At 36.6% G+C, this 19,192-nt stretch overlaps 2 protein-coding genes across 3 annotated transcripts; both read right to left on the bottom strand.

Annotated features, from left to right (window-relative positions):
- Window positions 1-588: 588 nt before the first annotated feature.
- On the bottom strand, window positions 589-8,808 carry arl6ip4 (ADP-ribosylation factor-like 6 interacting protein 4). Of its 2 annotated transcripts, none has more exons than XM_084115778.1 (7): window positions 8,692-8,808; window positions 6,674-6,810; window positions 5,546-5,830; window positions 4,215-4,332; window positions 4,052-4,121; window positions 1,764-1,970; window positions 589-1,165 (listed from the first exon to the last, which is right to left on the bottom strand). In XM_084115778.1, the coding sequence occupies exons 2-6, from the start codon at window positions 6,786-6,788 to the stop codon at window positions 1,914-1,916; spliced, it is 645 nt and encodes a 214-aa protein (XP_083971904.1). In that variant the 5' UTR covers window positions 6,789-6,810; window positions 8,692-8,808; the 3' UTR covers window positions 589-1,165; window positions 1,764-1,913. The 2 variants fall into 2 exon arrangements, with proteins under 2 accessions (XP_083971904.1, XP_083971905.1); XM_084115779.1 differs by having other exon boundaries at window positions 6,674-6,888; window positions 8,692-8,807.
- Window positions 8,809-9,475: 667 nt separating this feature from the next.
- Window positions 9,476-19,191, bottom strand: mthfd2 (methylenetetrahydrofolate dehydrogenase (NADP+ dependent) 2, methenyltetrahydrofolate cyclohydrolase). The gene is made up of 8 exons (XM_084115767.1): window positions 18,925-19,191; window positions 16,776-16,960; window positions 14,243-14,365; window positions 12,996-13,148; window positions 11,826-11,933; window positions 11,655-11,747; window positions 11,431-11,556; window positions 9,476-10,363 (listed from the first exon to the last, which is right to left on the bottom strand). Exons 1-8 carry the CDS (start codon window positions 19,002-19,004, stop codon window positions 10,215-10,217), a joined length of 1,017 nt encoding a protein of 338 aa, XP_083971893.1. The 5' UTR covers window positions 19,005-19,191; the 3' UTR covers window positions 9,476-10,214.
- Between the last annotated feature and the right edge of the window lies 1 nt (window position 19,192).

The following is a 19,192-nucleotide window of genomic DNA, read 5'->3' as shown; positions in this document are numbered from 1 at the left end:
TTTATTCTGTCACTCCAATCAAGATGATGCATAGTATATAGAACTTCTATATAAGAAGAGGCGAGTATTGTAAAACTTACTGTATTTGAAATTGGATAAGTTTCTGTTAATAATCACCGACATTTTACGTTTCATATTTCCTGCATAATTTGGTTACACTTTATTTTAAGGTGTCATTGTTACAGTGTAATTATATATTTAAGTACTGAGTAATATTAACTAACTACATGTACTTACTATAGGGTTAGGGTAGGATTAGGATTTGGTTGAGGGTTAGTTGCATGTAATTATGCATAATTTACTCTTATTACTATGGTAAGTACATGTAACATATGTAACAAGGGCACTGTAAAATAAAGTATTACCCATAATTTCATACATACAAACTATATTTTGTTGGATCATCAGTAGGGACACTCATCTGAACGATTTCTGACCATAAACATGAGAGACGTCTGCAGTAACAATTCAACAAACACACTCTTATACAGGTTAAGATAATGCACTTATTCCTAAACATACTGTAAATTCAGTTTGAAATGTAGTGAATCCAGTTTTGATGCTTATTTTAAAGAAAGAAAACCAACATGCATAAAGGTATTTTATTGATGTCGCAGCAGTCCTCTGGTCTCATTAAAGGTAATACCATAAACTGATGCTGAGCTTTAATGGCAAAGAATACAATCAGACAGAAAATGACATTATTTACAAATAAATAAGCCATTAAAAAAGTCTTTTGCAATTTACAAATAAATGAGATACAGTCTCTTCCTGATTTGAAAGAACATCAAATATGCAAAGCCTCTTAGTTAGTTAAGACTAACTAGTTAGTTTCCTGTCAAGACTAAATATTTTTCAACCCCTACTTAGTCTGTATTTAACCTGAAAAATGAACGTCTGAGAGCAAAATATCATTCGCACACCACATTTAGTCGAGGGACAGAAATACAAAAGGACTAAGGAATTGTTGAATTCTTGTAGAAATGCAGAAGTCTTTGGATTGGCCAGGACTTGGTCATAAAGGATCAGTTCAATTCAGAATTAAAATTTCCTGATAATTTACTCTCCTCCACGTCATTCAAGATGTTCATGTCTTTCTTTCTTCAGTCGAAAAGAAATGAAGGTTTTTGAGGAAAACATTCCAGGATTTTTCTCCATATAGTGACTTCAATGGGGTCCAGTGGGTCGAAGGTCCAAATGTGAGTTTCAGTGCAGCTTCAAAGTCTCGACACGATCCAGCCGAGGAATAAGAGTCTTATCTAGACAAACCATCGCTCATTTTATAACAAAAATAAACATTTATAATATACTTTTTAACCACAAATGCTCGTCTTGCACTAGCTGTGCTGCGCCACACATTATGAAATCACGTTGAAAGGTCAAGCGTGACGTAGGCGGAAGAAAAAAGTGTTTACAAAGCGAATGTGCAAAGACTAAATCAAACCTCATTTACAAAAAAAAGGTAAATTAACGATGTCGGGCGGTTTTGAAGTTGGAGTAGAAAATGAGATGGAGTTTTTCGCCCCTACATTTCCCACCTACGTCGTGCGACCTTTAAACCTGATTACGTAATGCGGGAAGTCATGGACGTGCAAGACGAGCATTTGTGGTTAAAAAGTATATAAATGTTTATTTTTGTTATAAAATGTCCGCTGGTTTGTCTAGATGAGACTCTTATTCCTCGGCTGGATCGTGTCGAGACTTTGAAGCTGCACTGAAACTCACATTTGGACCTTCGACCCGCTGGACCCCATTGAAGACACTATATGGAGAACAATCCTGGAATGTTTTCCTCAAAAACCTTATTTTCTTTTCGACTGAAGAAAGAAAGACATGAACATCTTGGATGACGAGGTTATGATTAGGAAGTTTTAATTCTGAAGTGAACTAATCCTTTAAATTCGCCACTTTCGCTACCTGTTGATCCCCAGTCTCTTCTGGAAGGCATCACCATCGCCCTTAGTGGCTTGCTGTGTGAAAAACATCGAGACAACAATGACATGTCTCACAAAGTTGCAAAAAACATAAACCAGGGTTCCCACACCTTGGTTAACTTCAAACTCAAGGACCTTTCAAGGACTTTCCAGGTCCAATACCATCAAATTCAAGGACTTAATGTCGGGACACATTTCAAGAGAAAGCAAAGTTACATTGTGTTACCTTGTAAGATACATCGTTACAGTTTTCATGTGTCAAACTATGCATAAAATCTTTTTTTGCATTTATTTTTGGCCATATGACAGAGATCTGATCTTCTATAGACCTTTCTCACAACTTCCGTATTTGCGACCGGAAATACGCAATCGTCGTGGTAATCTTCTTCCGCAGCGGGCAAAACAAATGGCGCAAGCAACGAGCAAGAGTTATTGTAGCGTACCGGGCTGTTTTTGTTATTCCTAAAAGCAGCCACATCTATCGGTTTCATTCCTTCCCTCAGTTCCCTGTTGATGATGAAGTTCGACGGAAATGGATTCAGGCTATCCGGCGGGATGTTATTGATCCTGTGACGATCTTTTCTCCTTCTCATGTCACCATTCACTAACGCGCCATTGTGTGTGTGTGTGACGCTCCAGTCCAAATGTTAATTTTATTTTCTTTAGCCTTTTTGCCTTTGATTTATGTATTATGAAGTAGCTCCCCCTCTTTGTTGTTGTTGTTGTTTTCTGCTTGGTTAATACTTTTTTGTATATTGACAACATTTGTATACGCATAAATATTTTCTTTCCCCTACGAGAGTTTTGTATGTTGCTTTTTTTCCCCTAAAAATAAATTCACTAACGCGCCAGTTCAAGTTCAACTTTATTAAGATCCCTTGCGGGCAATTTGTATGCAGCGTAGTAGAAATATAACATATAGACAACAATATAAAACAGAATAAATAAGAACACACAACAGTAGGCTACAAATTCATTTAAAATACTAATATTTACCATTCTGAGTATTTAACACCAGGGACAATGATATCTGATTGCACCAGGGACAAATTAATATTTGTATCAATTGCTTTTCATCTTTTGTAGTCTAGCGAGAGCAGAATAGAGAACTTTGAGTGCAAAAAAATGTCACTTACCTAAGAGCATGATTAAGGACATAACGGTTGAATAAAACTGACAGACTTCTTTTTGGTATTCACACCAAAACGCAGTTTATTGTCAATAATAGTCCTAAATATTTATAACTTTCCACACACTCCACCTTCTCTCCTTTAATGAACGTATACTGGGAAGAATGAGCTTCAGTTCTGAAATCAATAGTCATATCTTTGATCGATAAATTCAGCTGCAGACAAGCATCACCACACCATTTAACAAAGTCATCAACAACTGGACCATGACAAGTTCATTTTTTTTCCCGAAGTTGTAAAGACTCTCTGATCCATTTTCTCTTGCCGGGTATGTTTTTCTGATATGTTGACGCTTGACAGGAACTCCGCTTCCACAACGATTACGTATTTCCGGTTATTGTGAGAAAGGTCTATTTGTGGTATTTCCGTTTTGCATAAAACTGAAGAATATTCGGTACATCCTCCTAAACTGTATTTTCAAATGATCTGATATTAACTTTTGCATGGTGTTTAATTAAAAGAGCTTAGGCTCATGTAGCCAGACTATTTTTGCAATGTTTCAGCGGTGTGTCTGTGAAACGTTGAGGTTCAATTGTAGTTGTTTTGTGCGCGCGTGAACGTCATGGCAACGTACAACACAAAGAACCTCACGCGGGAAACACTTAGCGTAACTTGCTAATGCGCGTAGCTAATATAAATCAAGCAAGCTAGTGTGCATAGGCCACGAAGTGTTGGTGAAATAACACATTAGCGGAACGAAGGGAATAATATGGAATTTTTTCCAGAAAACTTCTTGCACAAAATAAATTCAAGCAGTTTCAAGGACCTGTATCTGTGTGTGTTTATTTTAAAGAAGTTTCCAGGGCCTTGAAATCTTTTTTTCAGATTCACAAACTTTCAAGGATTTTTATGTTTTTTTATGTTAACCTGTATTTTCAAGGACCCGTGGGAACCCTGATAAACATAATGGTTCAGAAAGACACGCACCTTGTTGATGTCTTTGTGTCGCTCCTTGGTGACAATTTCTTCCAAAACTTCCCCATCGCCTCTTATGAGCCTGTGTGAACATTCATCATGTTAACGTTTCATTGTGTTGTGGATGTAGCAGGTTGATAGAAACTTATACTAAAGAGGGATTTAAGAGTTTAACCTGGTGCGCCCGGTCTCAGGGTCGACGACACGGCGGATGATGCTTTGCCTCGCATCGTATTCTTCCTTCGTCATCGGTCTCTTGGTGCAAAAACTGGCCTTCTGTTCGTCAGTCATGACTACAGGACGAGAGACGCAATTTTATCTCCAGAAAATGTTCAGCACAAAATTTCCAAACACACGTTTCAGTAAGAGTTTACAAAAAGGTTTAATTTGTTAATATTAGTTTACTACATTATTTGACAGGAATTCATGTTGAAAGGTAGGGCTGGGTAAAAGGTAGGGCTTTTTTAAAATTTTTTAATTGATTAAAGTCGGATTTAAGGCTTTTAAAGACCTTTTTCAAGACCTGCACAAATAAAATGAATACCATATCGGCAGGGTAGTGCAATGTCTAGGGAAACATTACATTGTTAACTATGATTTTTAAACAACTTTACAGTTCAGTTTTGACAAAAACAATAAGTTCTATAAAATCATAAACGTCACGTCAGCATTTTTTTTTAAAGTCCCACTGTGGTGAAAATCAGGCTTTTAATGTAGTTTAATGTCTATGTGATGTTTTTAATATGCTTTAAGACAAACCATGTGCAAATTCATAAGTCGACAGCATTGCTGAGTATTTCCTCCTTAAAACTGCAGTGAACCAAAGACAGTCTCAAAAACACGCTTTGAAATCGCTGGTGTTTCTGACGTCACAAACTACCTTGTAACCAATCAGATCAACGTGTGATCGTCAACCAGTAGATCTCTGAGCTGAGTGAGTGGAGGCGGGGCTCATTTGCATATTCATAGAACCACGTATACTAAATGAGGCAAGGGGGTCAAGTTACATTCAAGATATTTTAAGGCATGACAATTTATTTTTCAAGTAAAAAATTCTTAAATATGTAATTTTGGTGATAAAAGATGAGTTTTACGGGGTTAAATTATTGACTACAGGAGGACTTTAAGAAAAGGGACGATTGAAAAGTATAAATATTAATTTATACTGTGTAAAAATTCGAGTTGATTTTTGCATGGTCGCGCTGGATGAAAATGTAATTTCAGTCTCTGACAGTAGGTGGCGCTTATGAAACATCAGAAATATAGCGGTTACCCCAGTATAAACACGATTTGCGCGCCGTCTGAGAAGCGGATTTCTAGAAACGTGCTTCAGATGTGTGCGTGCACAAAACTTCTAGTTAACAAAGATTAATACTGTAACAAATGTATTGCTCATTGTTAGTTAATGTATTGACTAGCATTAAGTAATGGGACCTTGTTGTAAAGTGTTATCATAACTTATCTTTTTTTCCTTTAGGCATTAGTGTGTATTGCGTGAGCACGTACCGGGGCCGGGTTCTTTGGCTTCTTCATTCAGCCAGGTCTGCAGGAACGGTTGAAGCTGTTCTTCAGACACAGGAGTTGGTACAGACGCCGGCACTGCTTCTCTTTCAGCTTTCAGCGCTAACTTCTTTTGCCGCTTCTTTTCCTTCTTCTCCCTCTTCTTTTCACGCTTCAGTTTCTTTTCTTCTCGCCGTTTCTTTTTCTTCTTGGCCTTTTTTTCTCTGGATGAGGAAGTGGAGCTTGAAGACGATGAAGAGTTGGAGCGGCTTCTCTTCATCTTTTTCTTCTCTAATTTCAGACCAGAATTTGAGGCACATGTTATGAACACATTACAATTTGTTCATCTCTCAATCCTCATTGTATTGTATTGCATTGCATTATCTGCTTTTAAAATACAGAGCTTTAAAGGGGTGGTATAATGCCCTTTTCACAAGATGTAAAATAAGTTTTAGCTCAAAATACCCCACAGATATTTTTATACAGCATGTAAAAATTGTCACTTTTTGAGGGTGAGAAAAAACACACCGTTTTTATGTGTGTCCTTTTAAATGCAAATGAGCTGCTGCTCCCGGCACAGGGGGTGGAGCTTCAACAGCTTGAGTCTGTGTGTGTGAATGTGTGTGTGTGTGTGTGTTTGCAGCTTTGATTACCTCACACACACATGCACATTTCAAAACTTTTAGCCTTTTATGTTCAAACCGGAGTCAGACAATGATGGAGAGACTCAAGAAGAAGTGACGACATGTAGAAGCAACAGAACATTTCTGAATGGTTAGTTGATGAATTTATGTAGCTATGTGTAGTTATCTTCTAGCCATTGATTAGCATATTCTGTCTTGATAATCTATAAATCGTGTTCCGGGGGCGGGGTTTATGTAAATTCTAGGGTTGGTGATGTCACTAACCCGGGAGGAATGTCGTGTAGTCTCTACCAGCCGTTTGGTGTAGTCCTTAAAAAGCGATTTCTTTAAAAGCAAATATCTCCCTTTGCTTTAAACTTTGAGCGTTGTAACTTTGCAGATGTTGTTTATGTTCAAACAGTAACATTACACACTAACTAAAGTTAGAAAAGTGAAATCATAATCAACCACCCCTTTAACATGCATTACTGAGAGCAGCAGTTTCTCTCACCAGAGGAGCGTTCATGCTTCTTCTGGAGGCTTGGACTGGGTCTCCTGGCGCTTGACAATAACAAGCTCTGGGATTTGCTCTCTTCCTCGTGTCTTTCAGTGTCACTCCCTCCCATCAGTAATAATCGACTTGGCAAGCTGTCGGGAAAGTAGAGGTCCTGATTCGTTACTGTTTTAAAGCAGTATGATCTTGTAATGAATGCAATTGCTATAAATCTGCAGGTAAAAAAAAAAAGTGCAACATATATAAGTGCAAGTATAGAATTTGTATAACTTAACAATAAGGTTCAATTCGTTAACATTATCTAATACATTCATTTTCATATACTCAAAAAAAATAAGCTTTTTTTTTATTTACGTAATTTAATTAATAGTAAAATTCCATCAAATTGAATTAATGATTGTTCAAATTATTCAATTATGTAAGGATTTACATCCTATCTAATGTGGGTAAAAACATACGGGAAGCTAGGGGGAAATTCATTCAGTACAAAATAGTGCATAGATATTATTATACGCCATCCAGGCTTTACAGGATGGGGATAGCTAGGAATAATTTATGCTGGAAATGTAATGAAGAAGAGGGTACTTATTTACATATGATTTGGGAATGTTCTTTAGTTCGCCCATTCTGGAGTAAAATTCTAGCGGTACTTGAAGAGTGGATGGGGTCTAATTTACCTGTGGAACCACGATTATGCCTTCTTGGAGATAAATCAGTGATACCTAACATAACAAAAAATAAATTTACCCTTATCAAGAGTGGTTGTATTACAGCTGCCAGGATGATTTTACGGAATTGGAAATGTCCCAAAACCCCAGACCTTAAAGATTGGGTTGATGGGATGATTGAAATTGCTTCCTATGAGAGTATGTTGGGGAGACTGCATAATGAAGGAGAGATGAAAAAAACATGGGATCATTTTTGGCAGCATATAAAAATGGTGTGAATGAATAGGATTTCTGAATTGTCTCATTCACATGTGCTTTTGTTTTGGACATAATCCACTGATGGTGACTAATGTGGCTGAGTATGTAATGGCGAAGGTGATTACTAAACTATGTGATGATGTACTCCTAAGTTTTGTTCGTTGAACAATAAAAAATTTGAATTACAAAAAATTATGTAAGGATTATTCAATTCAATTTGATGGAATTTTACTATTAATTAAATTGCGTAAATCTTTTTAAAAAAGGCTTAATTTTTTTAGTGTAGGCTACAAATAATACTGTCATAATTACGACTGTCATAAATAATTACGACAGTCATAAAATTATGAGGAAAAATGAATCTATGTCATGATTGACTTTTTGTCATAATTTCGAGTTTTCATCTCATAATTATGATTCACAAAATATTTTAATATTATTATTATTTTTAAACTTGTGGCAGAAATTAGCTTCCATAAGTATGTGAGCAAGCAAAGTACGATAAATGTCTTAAGGAGCTACTTAAATGAATAACTTCAGATGGTTACTTCCAAGAAACGTATGGACAGTAAAGTGTGCGTGCAAGCATCGAGACAAACTGCATTGTATAAAGCGCATAACATTTACATTTACATTTAGTCATTTAGCAGACGCTTTTATCCAAAGCGACTTACAAAGTAGGACTAGATTAAGCGAGTCATCATGAAGAGGCAAAAAACAAAAAGCAGCGCAAGAAGTGCTCAAGATACAAAGTTCAGGCATTATTCTGAGTAGCATAAGGTTTTTTTTTTTTATGTGGTTAAGTGCTCACGGAAGAGATGGGTTTTCAGATGTTTTTTTATATAAATGTGACTTAAAGCTGGTTTAGCCGAGAGTTCCTCTGCACTGCCACCTGTCGTTATGAGGAACAATACAAAACTGGGGATACATCGTTATAAACTCCTCTCGAGAGCATAAATAAGGCTGTATAAACGCAGAAAGTGTGTATTGCAACAGGCCCGGAACTGCATGGCGTCTACTAATCTAATATCAAATCACATGCTTCATCTTAATTATAGTAACCAATAAATAACGCCCATTAATACTTACTCATCCACCAGTCCAGAATTCCTTTACTTTCTGCTTTCTAATAAGATCTTTAAACCTAAAGCCTGTAGAGAGCCTGTAGATAGCGTGCACTCCGCAGTAACAACAACAGAATGCCGGATATCCGGTTTCGTGATTTTTCAAAATTAAAGTTCCAGGCGTAAAAACTATTTTCATTTTTTCTATATATTTACAAAATAATCTTAATAATAATAATATACATTTAAGTTTTATACATTTAATACATTTTAGCAAAAAATGCTTAATTTTTTTTTAGTGTAGGCTACAAATAATACTATGTCATAATTACGACAGTCATAAATATTATGAGATTAAAAAATCGAAATTATAGGGGAAAGAGATTGACTTTTCTGTCATAATTTCAACTTTTCATTTCATAATTATGATTCACAAAATCTTTTACTATTATTATTATTATTATTTTTTTACTTGTGGCATTTTTTAAAACTTGTATACACACACACACACACACACACACACACACACACAACAAACTATATTATATATTCAAAAATATTCTTTACATTTACTTTTGTAAATGCATTTGGCTGATGGATTTATCCATAGTGACTCATATTGCATTCAAGGTACATTTTATAAGTTCATGCATGTCCTAGAAGTTAATCCTATAGCCTTTGCATTGCTGGCACCATGAACTACATGAATATTATAAATAAACTGCATAATCATAATGGAACGTTTGAACAAAACACTAATAAGGGATTAAAATACAAACAGGCTAATATAATTCAAATAAAACATAAGGTTGCGTATGATGCTTTTAATTTCATGTCTGGAAGGCATTACATGTTAGTATGCAAAACAGTTTTGATATCAGTAAGACATCAGAACATACAGCTAAAAAAAGCACCAACCTGCCCAGATTTTTCATCAAACTTTAGTCAAATTTTCTTTCAATCTCGATAGGGGATAAAATAAAGACATGATGTGTCAGTCAATTCAAATCACAAATCTTCCCTAGAGGAGTAAACCATCATTGCAAAGGTCATTTGGTCAGTTATCTTTCACGCTGACTCACAACTATTGACCCGTATTGGCCATGTGACTCTTTCAACACATTCACGTCTGCGCTGCAGGAACCTAAAGGTAAATGCAACAACACTGTCTTACCACTGACTGCAGTTGTACTAGAACATTTCTTATGTGTTTCTCATTAATAAATATGCTTCAAAACATCTGGCAATAACCTATTTTAATACTTAAACATACAAAATAGCTGAAAAAATGCAAAACTGTAACAGTGCATAAACAAAAGTTGAAATGTGTCTAATGCTTGGCAATGTAACTGAAAAGAATATACACTAAATAATATATATTTTGTTTAAAATATCCGAATGAAAAAGCACATTCGTTTTCTCAAACCCTTGAATATATATATATATGTTTATCTAAACAAAAATAGCATTTAAAGATTGCCTTTCCACCTGGAGATCCTCAAAATAAAGTGGGAGTGTGGAATGTGAAGCGAGCCGAGACCGAGGGTGTTATGAGGACGCTACCATCCGCACTCGCTGAGGGGGGGTTAAAATCACATTTTTTGCTGCCTTGATGGTATTTTTCATCAGCATGGCTACAGTCATTGGTCCAACACCGCCTGGGACTGGAGTGATGAAGCTGGCCTTCTTCCGAACACCTGTGGAGACCAATTACAAGTCATGTCAGAAAGCTCCTTACATGCAGATTTACAGTCAGACATTAGGAGAACAAACACCCCTCTTCATGTCGTCCCTTTAACTTATGCCTTGATTAAAATACATTTAGAAGAAGAACGGATATACTAAACTTACAATATTTTTTACTAAAAGGGATTGCAAGGCAGCAAAAGTTTTAGTTTAGCTTCTGCTGCAGAAGTATTGTCATGATTTAACTTCGTGTCAAGTTTATTTTTACCTGTTCAAGGTATCAACACACCAAAAAACATGGGTTTTGCTTAGTAAAAGGTGGTTATATTGCTAAATCGATATATTTAACATTGCATAATACAGTATGCAAGTATTTAAATGACATAATTCCAATCAATGCAAGTCAATAGGTTTTTTTCAAAGAATATTCAAACTTTTAAAGAGGATCTATTATCCCCTTTTACAAAGTCTTGATGTTGTTTTTAGTCTCTACTAGAACAGGTTTTCATGCTTGAATGTTGATTATTTCCCCCATATTCTCCATTGTTGCGGCTCCTCTCTTCCCAGTCTGTCATTAACGCTCGGTTTACTTCCTGTCTCTATGAAGCCCCTCCTTCTGAAAAGCACACTGTGCTCTGATTGGTCAGCTGGAGCAGTGTGTTGTGATTGGTCAAGCGCTTCGAGTTTGTTTGGGAAATGTCCCGCCCCTTTCCATAACCGCCAGTTTCAACACACTACTAACTCAACCAGGCCCCGCCCCTTTATTCTGCATATTAATTATTTAAATGAGGAATATTGTGACGTTTTCGTTCCTGGAAGAAACTCAAGACTACAATGGAGGCGTTTCAGAAGTTCAGAAACACTGACACTGATATAGAGAAGAACAGGAATTTTGCAGAGCTTTTTAATTCTCAAACAGCAACATTACACACTAAAGAAAGATGTGGTAAAAAATAAAATAAAATAAAAAATTCACCCAAGACTGATATTATAATATATTTACAGTTCAGAATCACTACTGTTACCTTCCAGGCACAAATACAGAAAAATCACACAACTAGTTGCGTTTCCTTCTTACCTTCAAAGTCCACGTCACCAACAAGTCTGTTTTTCCCAGTCAACGGGTCCAATATTCTGTTGATACCAACATCTATAACAGCGGCGCCCTCCTTGATCATATCAGCAGTGATGAGGTTAGGAATACCTGGAGGGATAATGGTGTTCGTCAATAAGCACCACACAGACACACATGGCGGCAAACATGCATTAAGATCAATTTAATCTGCAAATTGAAATTCGTACCTGCAGCAGCAACAATGATGTCCGCAATTTTTGTGTGCTGACGGAGCTGTTCTCTGGGAGTGTAACGGTGGGAGATGGTCACGGTCGCATCACCTGAAACAAAACAGGCAATTATATTAATGCCTAACCAAACCTCATCAGAAGCGCACGTGCTTTGCTTTATTTCCTCACCTCCCGGGCGTTCGTGTTTCCCGTCTGTGTGCAACAGCATTGCGATGGGCATGCCAACGTTCTTGGAGCGACCGGCCACCAACACATTCTTACCCAGCGTCTGTATGCCTACGGGAAACAAGATCCAGTGAACATAAGAACTCACAGCCGGGATCAATTTGCATCCAGTAACAACTGATATTTTATACCATGTTTGTTCTGCCTGAATATTTGACTCTGATTTCCATTCAAACTGTTTAAAGCACAGGGAGTTCCGGTCAGTTTAATCACGTTCTATATTAAAGGTGCAGTAAGTGATTGCACTTGTAGCCAATCAGCAGCAAGGGGCGTGTCCACTCATGAGGGGGAGGGGCCTGTGTTGCTTGTTAGGCCCCGTTTACACGTACATGGTTACTTTGAAAAACGGAGACATTTCCCTTCGTTTGGGCCCTTCGTTTACACGCAAACGAAGAATTCGCCTCTGAAAACGATTCTTTCTAAAAACTCCGGCCAGAGTGGAGATTTTGGAAAACCTCGTTTGCATGTAAACTGAGAAAAACAGAGTTTTAGGCAGTCGACGTCACAGTATGCGACAGAACTTGCACCTGCGTTAAAAGTGCGACCAGAAAGAGGAAGTGATTCGTTGCTGTTGTTGCTATTTTCGGGATTCTGATTGGCTAATGTGGGCTTGAGCTTCTCGTTACACTGCCACCTACAGGTTTGGCATGCTCTTGACGGCATATATACAAGGGTTCCTGTAAACTAACACTTTTCTGAAAATTTTAAAAAAGTACACCCCACTTTATTGATAGTATAGGCTTATGTTGAACTTTATTCTTGTACAAACAGACGCTGTATTAAGCAGTACAAAAAGTACTGAATGAAAATGTCTCTGAAAAGTCTATTTTTGACAAATATTGCATTTATTTCACTTCAGCTGTGGTAAAGTATGCAAACTATCACTATGTCTAAATATTTGTCAATGTTTTTGAGTTTGCGAGCAAAAGTTGTGTGCTTTTTGCGAGAAAATGCAAAGTTTTTCGGGGGATCATTTTTCCTCCCATCATGCCCCTTTATATTATTACTTGGGGTAAAATGTACGGCTTGTTAAAGAAAGCTATTTCTTTTCTACAGTGTCTAAAAGCTGCTGGGGTTTAAATTATGCTGTGCGATCAATAATGTGTTTCTCACCTGTCCGTTTTATAATCTCCCAAACTCCCCAGGGAGTGGCAGGCAACATAGTTGTCTGATCCAGGCACATGCGACCAACATTGACCACATGGAAACCATCAACATCTTTTCCTGGGCAGACGGCATTACACACCAGTCGCTCGTCAATGTGATCTGTGTAAGAGAGGGAACAATTAAAAAAAATTGTCTGGATAAAGCGTTTAAGTCCTTTTTAGAAACTGTAGCTCAAACTGGACAAAAAAATAAAAAAAATTAAAATATATATTCATAAATGACAGCGATTCGATTCTGTCTATTAAACCTTTGACAAGTCCGATCACAGTGAACATTCAGATCTGCGTTCTGACCCAGAGAGAGCAGATGTCATGTTTAGATGTGAAACAGCTTCACAAACAGTCTTTTCAAACACGCAGTATCATTATACAATAATTCTAATGATCACAGAAGTACTGGGATAAAAGTTTAAAGATTGTATCTAAACTAATTTTTACAGTAGTGATCAAAATAGAGTAAATCACCTTTTGCACAAAACTTGACACTTAAAATAATGATTACATCGTTACACCAGTAGGTGGCGACAAGTGACTTAAAAAATGAGTCACTGAATCATTCACTCAAGAGATTTGTTCAAAAATGCTGATTCATCCAGTAATGAAACAAGTGAAGTCTTTATGAGCGAATCATTCATTCAACCTGATTTTTTAAAAACATTTTAAAATTGACTGCAGCAATTAACATTTTGTCAGAATCTGTAGTAAATCACGTGTTATTTTGTTTAGATGTCTATTCAGAATTGTGGAAGAATCGTGATATCTTTTTGAAACCAAAAAAATCTTAATTTTCAATGTATCTATAATCGTGCAGCTATAACTATATGTATTAAACACATTTCTGTTAATTGAAATAAAGCAGACAAAAATAAAAGTAAAAATTAAATTAAAAAAAAGTACACTAAATGAAAATTAGAAATGTTGCCTTGGCAATAAACTGAAATAAGTTTAAGTTGGAGCATTTAAATTAATTACTGGAAATAGATCAAACTGAAACTAAACTAAAACTGAAATCAAACCTAAATAATAATATTTAAAAAAAGAAAGAAAGAAAGAAAGAAAGCACATAACAGAATTACTAAAAAAAGTAACTAAAATGAACATGAAAACTAAAAACCTAAAAATAAAAGCTAATACAAAATATTAATAAAACTAAAATGAGCGCTGGTTATGGGCAGTTGTCTTCGGTTAACCTACCAGGAAGTGGAAGCTGTACCAACAGACCATCGACTCTGTGATCAGAGTTGAGATTCTTGATAAGGTCGAGTAGCTCCTCCTCACTGATAGAAGAAGGCTTCAAGATGGTCTCGCTACTAATGCCTACAGAGAATAATACAGAACAATAAATCAATATAATGTAATGCAAAGATCAAGACAAAAGGCTGGATTACACATTTATGCTTTGACGAGTCGAGACTCTAGTTGCCAAAACTCACAAGGCCTGCAGATTTTGGACAGTCCCAGTTGGCACATTTCACGTGTAGTGAAAGACAGACACAGATTGTTTAGCTTTAGACTATAATTTCATCCAGTTGCAGGAAATCAAACTTGCTGGATATTTTGAGCTGATTTTAGACACGTTCAATTTCACGTCCGAAATTGCGTACTTTTTCTATATTGTTTTCACATGCTGCACTTCTCCTAGCATCGTGTTTCTGCATGAGCTTGTTGTGTTCTGAATGACTTAGAAGTAGCGTGTCTTTAGTTCATGATGCACAAAGTTGCAAGTGTATGATTCATAGCGTTTTAAAATCTGTAAAGAGTTTAAAAGTTATGTAGGGTATTCCAGCCTTAACACTAAAAAGCACTGAAGAAAACATGCATTTATGAGAAAATCTGAATGTACTAATGCCAATAGGGACCAATATAAGGCAAGGCAAGGCAAGGCAAGTTTATTTATATAGCACATTTCATACACTATGGCAATTCAAAGTGCTTTACATAGAAAGGAATAAAAATAAATCACAGAATAAAAGCAAAGAAAATTTAAACAGTTATTCAAAATGCTTTACATAGAAAGGAATTAAAATATCACACTATGGCAACTCAATGTGCTTTGCATAGAAAATAAGCACAAAATAAAAGCAAGGGAAATTAAAACCCTTATAAAAGGCCCCTCGCCAGCCTCAGGACCTGTAAGGAGTCATATGTACACTCAAAATAGATCTGCTCACTGTATTCAGCCAACAGCGGAAAGTGACACGCATCGCTTACATAGACATTTACAGCAATACCGAGTTCAGCAAGACCCACAGCTGCTGTTCAGAGACTATCCGCTCTGAGTAATATAAAGCATTAAAGGGATAGTTCACCTGAAAATGAAAATTCTGTCATCATTTACATAGATTTTCGTTCATCTTCCACACACAATTAAAAATTTTTTTAATGACATCTGAGACATTTTAGTCCCTCGATTTAAAATCCATGCAACCAAAACTTTGACACTTTAAAAGTGTCATGAAGACATCGTAAAACTAATCCATATTTATCCATATATATTTGAATTCAAGTCTTCTGAAGAGACTCGGCCGTTTTATATGATGAACAGATTGAATTCACGTTTTTGTTCACTTATAAATATTGATCAGCAAATGGACAGAGCACTCAAATATTGTTATTGGAATCTCAAATGTGCTTGGAAATCATATTTGATGTGCTCTGTGTCTCTTTGGAAGATTTGGATTCGTATGGATTACTTTTAAAACCACTTCTATGATATTTTGGTTTGTGTGGACTTTCAATGGAGGGACGGAAGACTCTCAGGTTTCATTAAAAATATATTTATTTGTGTTTCAAAGATTGTATCGACATGAGGGCAAGTTTTTGGTTGAACGAACCCTTTTAGCCTTTATATCAAACGGTTAAGAAAAGTGTCCAGACTTTTAACTGGTGGTGTATATGCCTCATTTAAAGTCCCCCTGTGGTGAAAATCAAGCTTTTAATGTTGTTTTTATGTTTATGTGTTGTTTTTAATATGCTTTAATACAAACCATGTGTAAATTCATAAGTCGACAGCATTGCTGAGTATTTTCTCCTTAAAACTGCAGTGAACCAAAGACAGTCTCAAAAACACGCTTTGAAATCGCTGGTGTTTGTGACGTCACAAACTACCTTGTAACCAATCAGATCAACGTGTGATCGTCAACCAGTGGATCTCTGAGCTGAGTGAGTGAGTGGAGGCGGGGCTCATTTGCATATTCATAGAACCACGTATACTAAATGAGGCAAGGCTGTAGAGTTACATTCAAGATATTTTAAAGCAAGACAATTGTTTTTTTTTACGGAAAAAACATTTAAATATGTAATTTTGGAGATAAGATGAGTTTTAAGGGATAAAATTACTGACTACAGGGGGACTTTAATTTTTTCCCACACAGATCCACGAAAAAGATTAAAAACACACTGTATTCTGCTGCCAGTCCAATAGATGGCGATGTCACTTTGTAAAGAAACACTACGCATCTATAGATTGAACACACATGCTCATGATGTCACGGTTTCCACAAATTGGTGTTTTTGTAGTTTACACAGAGACGATAACGGTATCGAATTCAATGCACTTTGAAACACTTTTTTGCATTTTCAAAACAAAAACACTGTTGTCATTTAAATGAACGGCCAAAACGGCCCTTAAAATCCCTTGACATATGATTGTACCGACGACAACCTTGTCTGGTTGAAACGTTACAGTTTATTAAAGTTTGACGGGAGCAGATAACTCATATCTTACCCACTTCCGCTGCGGCACGGGTCTTATTGAGAACGTACGAGTGACTGGCGGGATTGTCTCCCACTAACACTACGCTCAGGTGAGGTCTTCGGTTCCCGGCGGAGACCCACTCCTCCACATCGGCACGTGCCTCGTTGCGGATCTGACGGGCCAGCTTTCTGCCAGAGATGATCACAGCATCTTGTCTGGAAAACAAAAGGTCAATGATTGGAGGGCAAAATTTCACTACAAAGAACTACAATTTTGCTTCTGATCTGAACACTTTTTTTTTTTTTTTTCAGGTGAAATTTATCGGTAACACTTTACAATAAGGTTCATTAGTTAATGTATTAACTAACATGAACCAACCATACATCTGTTACTTTATTTGTTCATTTTTGTTAATGTTAGTTAATAAAAATACAGCTGTTCTTTGTTTGTTCATGTTAGTTCACAGTGCATTAACTAATGTTAACAAGATGTGAATTAAGTATTAGTAAATGTTGAAATTAACATTAACAAAGACTAATGAATGCTGTATACGTGCAGTTCATTACTAGTTCATGTTAACTAATGTTAACTAACGAACCTTATTGTAAAGTGTTACCAATTTATCTGTTCATACAATATCCTCAAACACTCCATGGCACCAGCGACTGACGCTGGGAGTCCCGGCTGTGGTCTAAAGATAAGCTCTGTGCTGGTGTGATTATAGACTCCTGTCTAAATAAAGACATATGGACAATAACTGAAGATAACAGGCCACATTGAAGAACGTCAGAGCATTCTTGCATCATTTGTAAAGAGAGACATCTAAATTGTTAAATGTAGGAGCCTTGATCCAATAGCAACAAAAATATATCTTTTTTTAATAATTAGTATACATAAGGCATAATATAGCAGTCAATGGAAATGTGTGAACATATCTTACTCTGCAGTTTTACATGATGCTTTGATGAGGCATATTTTTAATCAGAAGTCAAACTGTATGTAGAGCGATAGACATGGAGTCCTGGACAATGCGTGAACTGATAAAATGCATACTTTGAAATCTATGTTGATTTTGATAAAGGCATCTGCCAAAAGCGTAAATATAAACATTAAATGGCTGATCTTTAACCCGGACGACAACCGTTAACTATGGAAGATTTAAGAATCCACAAACTGTTTTCTCAAACAAAATTAGCTTTTCCCATGATCACAAATTTATTTTCTTGTGATCTCGACATAAAAGTTGATTACTTGAGAGTTGTTTTCGCTAGCTTTTTTTTATTTTCGACTGGTAACAAAAGACATCATTAAGCGCAATATAAATACTGCTTCTTCTTTTCTTTTTTTTAAACTACTTTATTTTACACAGAAAAAACTTTGAAAGTTGGCATGATAGTTTTTCTTCCCTATTGTGATGTTCATTCACGAGTAAAACGGCTTCACGATCAAGAAACAATGTAGGCGGGACTTGGATCACTGTGGCTTGCTATTGGTGGATCTCATGTGAGTGACAGGTAGTCCCGCCCACGCGCCAGTAAACACGTCATCAGAGATGAGATGTCCTTCCAAGAGTGGAATTTTTTTATTTATTTTTTTAGATTACGAGGGCACATGACTTAAAAAGAAATGTGCACGGATAAATAGTGATAATGGTCGATTTTGATTTCATAGTAACTTCAATTTACGCATGTATCACGTGTGTATAATGTTTTCAGCACAGCTAAATTAATTCCACTAAATCACTGACGACGCGGAGCATAAATTAAAACGGGTATGTGCTCAATTTGAGCCATCATGCGTAACGACCACTACAAATCATCCACACATGAGCACAGAAATTAGAAACTTGACGCCGGCTGCATGCAAGCAGTTTGTGACATTACATCAGCCGCGCGCGCTGATCGGGGGCGCGCGCGCAGATGAAGTGAACAACCGGCTTTTGTTACGTAACATAACCAAACCATCGAGAACGAGTCTCTCATGTGACATGCTTTTACATGAAATATGTATTACAATTACAACAGAGGTATAACTAATAAAGATTTACAGTTCAGTTCCGCTGTATATATGACAACCAGTTTATCGAGAGCGGATCAACACAGTGACACTCGTATCCCTTATTCTTATTCTATAACTTATTCTATAAACGACTGAGAGAGGACAGCTCTTGGACACTTACCTTGAAGATGACAAATGAAAACTACATGCCTGATGATGAAAATGCCGGCATAGTTTCCGCAACGCCCGGAGTGTAGCCATGGTGCTCAATATGAACAAATAAGAGTCAAATACTGAAAGCAGCTTAGTGACCCAAAACAGACCAGGTGGAAATACGGCAGAAATGTGTTCAGACTAACATCTAGAGTACGTTTTTAACCCCGATGCCCCTGTGCGTGGCTTTAGCGTCACTACATGATCCCCGATGAGAAACTAACTACCGCCCCTTA

Source organism: Abramis brama, assembly GCF_963993115.1.
Source record: "Abramis brama genome assembly, chromosome: 5".
In the NCBI taxonomy this organism is placed as follows: Eukaryota; Metazoa; Chordata; class Actinopteri; order Cypriniformes; family Leuciscidae; genus Abramis; species Abramis brama.
Note: the sequence above shows the minus strand (reverse complement) of the source record. Positions and strands in the feature narration are given on the sequence as shown.

What these genes read in the sequence shown, in the direction of transcription:
- arl6ip4 (XM_084115778.1), bottom strand. Translation starts at nt 6,788, where the DNA reads ATGGGAGGGAGTGACACTGAAAGACACGAGGAAGAGAGCAAATCCCAG. An exon ending in GAAGCATGAACGCTCCTCTG is followed by an intron (nt 5,831 to 6,673) that starts GTGAGAGAAACT and finishes GTCTGAAATTAG; the next exon opens with AGAAGAAAAAGATGAAGAGA. An exon ending in AGCCAAAGAACCCGGCCCCG is followed by an intron (nt 4,333 to 5,545) that starts GTACGTGCTCAC and finishes CTCGTCCTGTAG; the next exon opens with TCATGACTGACGAACAGAAG.
- mthfd2 (XM_084115767.1), bottom strand. Translation starts at nt 19,004, where the DNA reads ATGGCTACACTCCGGGCGTTGCGGAAACTATGCCGGCATTTTCATCAT. An exon ending in TTTCATTTGTCATCTTCAAG is followed by an intron (nt 16,961 to 18,924) that starts GTAAGTGTCCAA and finishes TTTGTTTTCCAG; the next exon opens with ACAAGATGCTGTGATCATCT. An exon ending in TGGTGACGTGGACTTTGAAG is followed by an intron (nt 10,364 to 11,430) that starts GTAAGAAGGAAA and finishes TGGTCTCCACAG; the next exon opens with GTGTTCGGAAGAAGGCCAGC.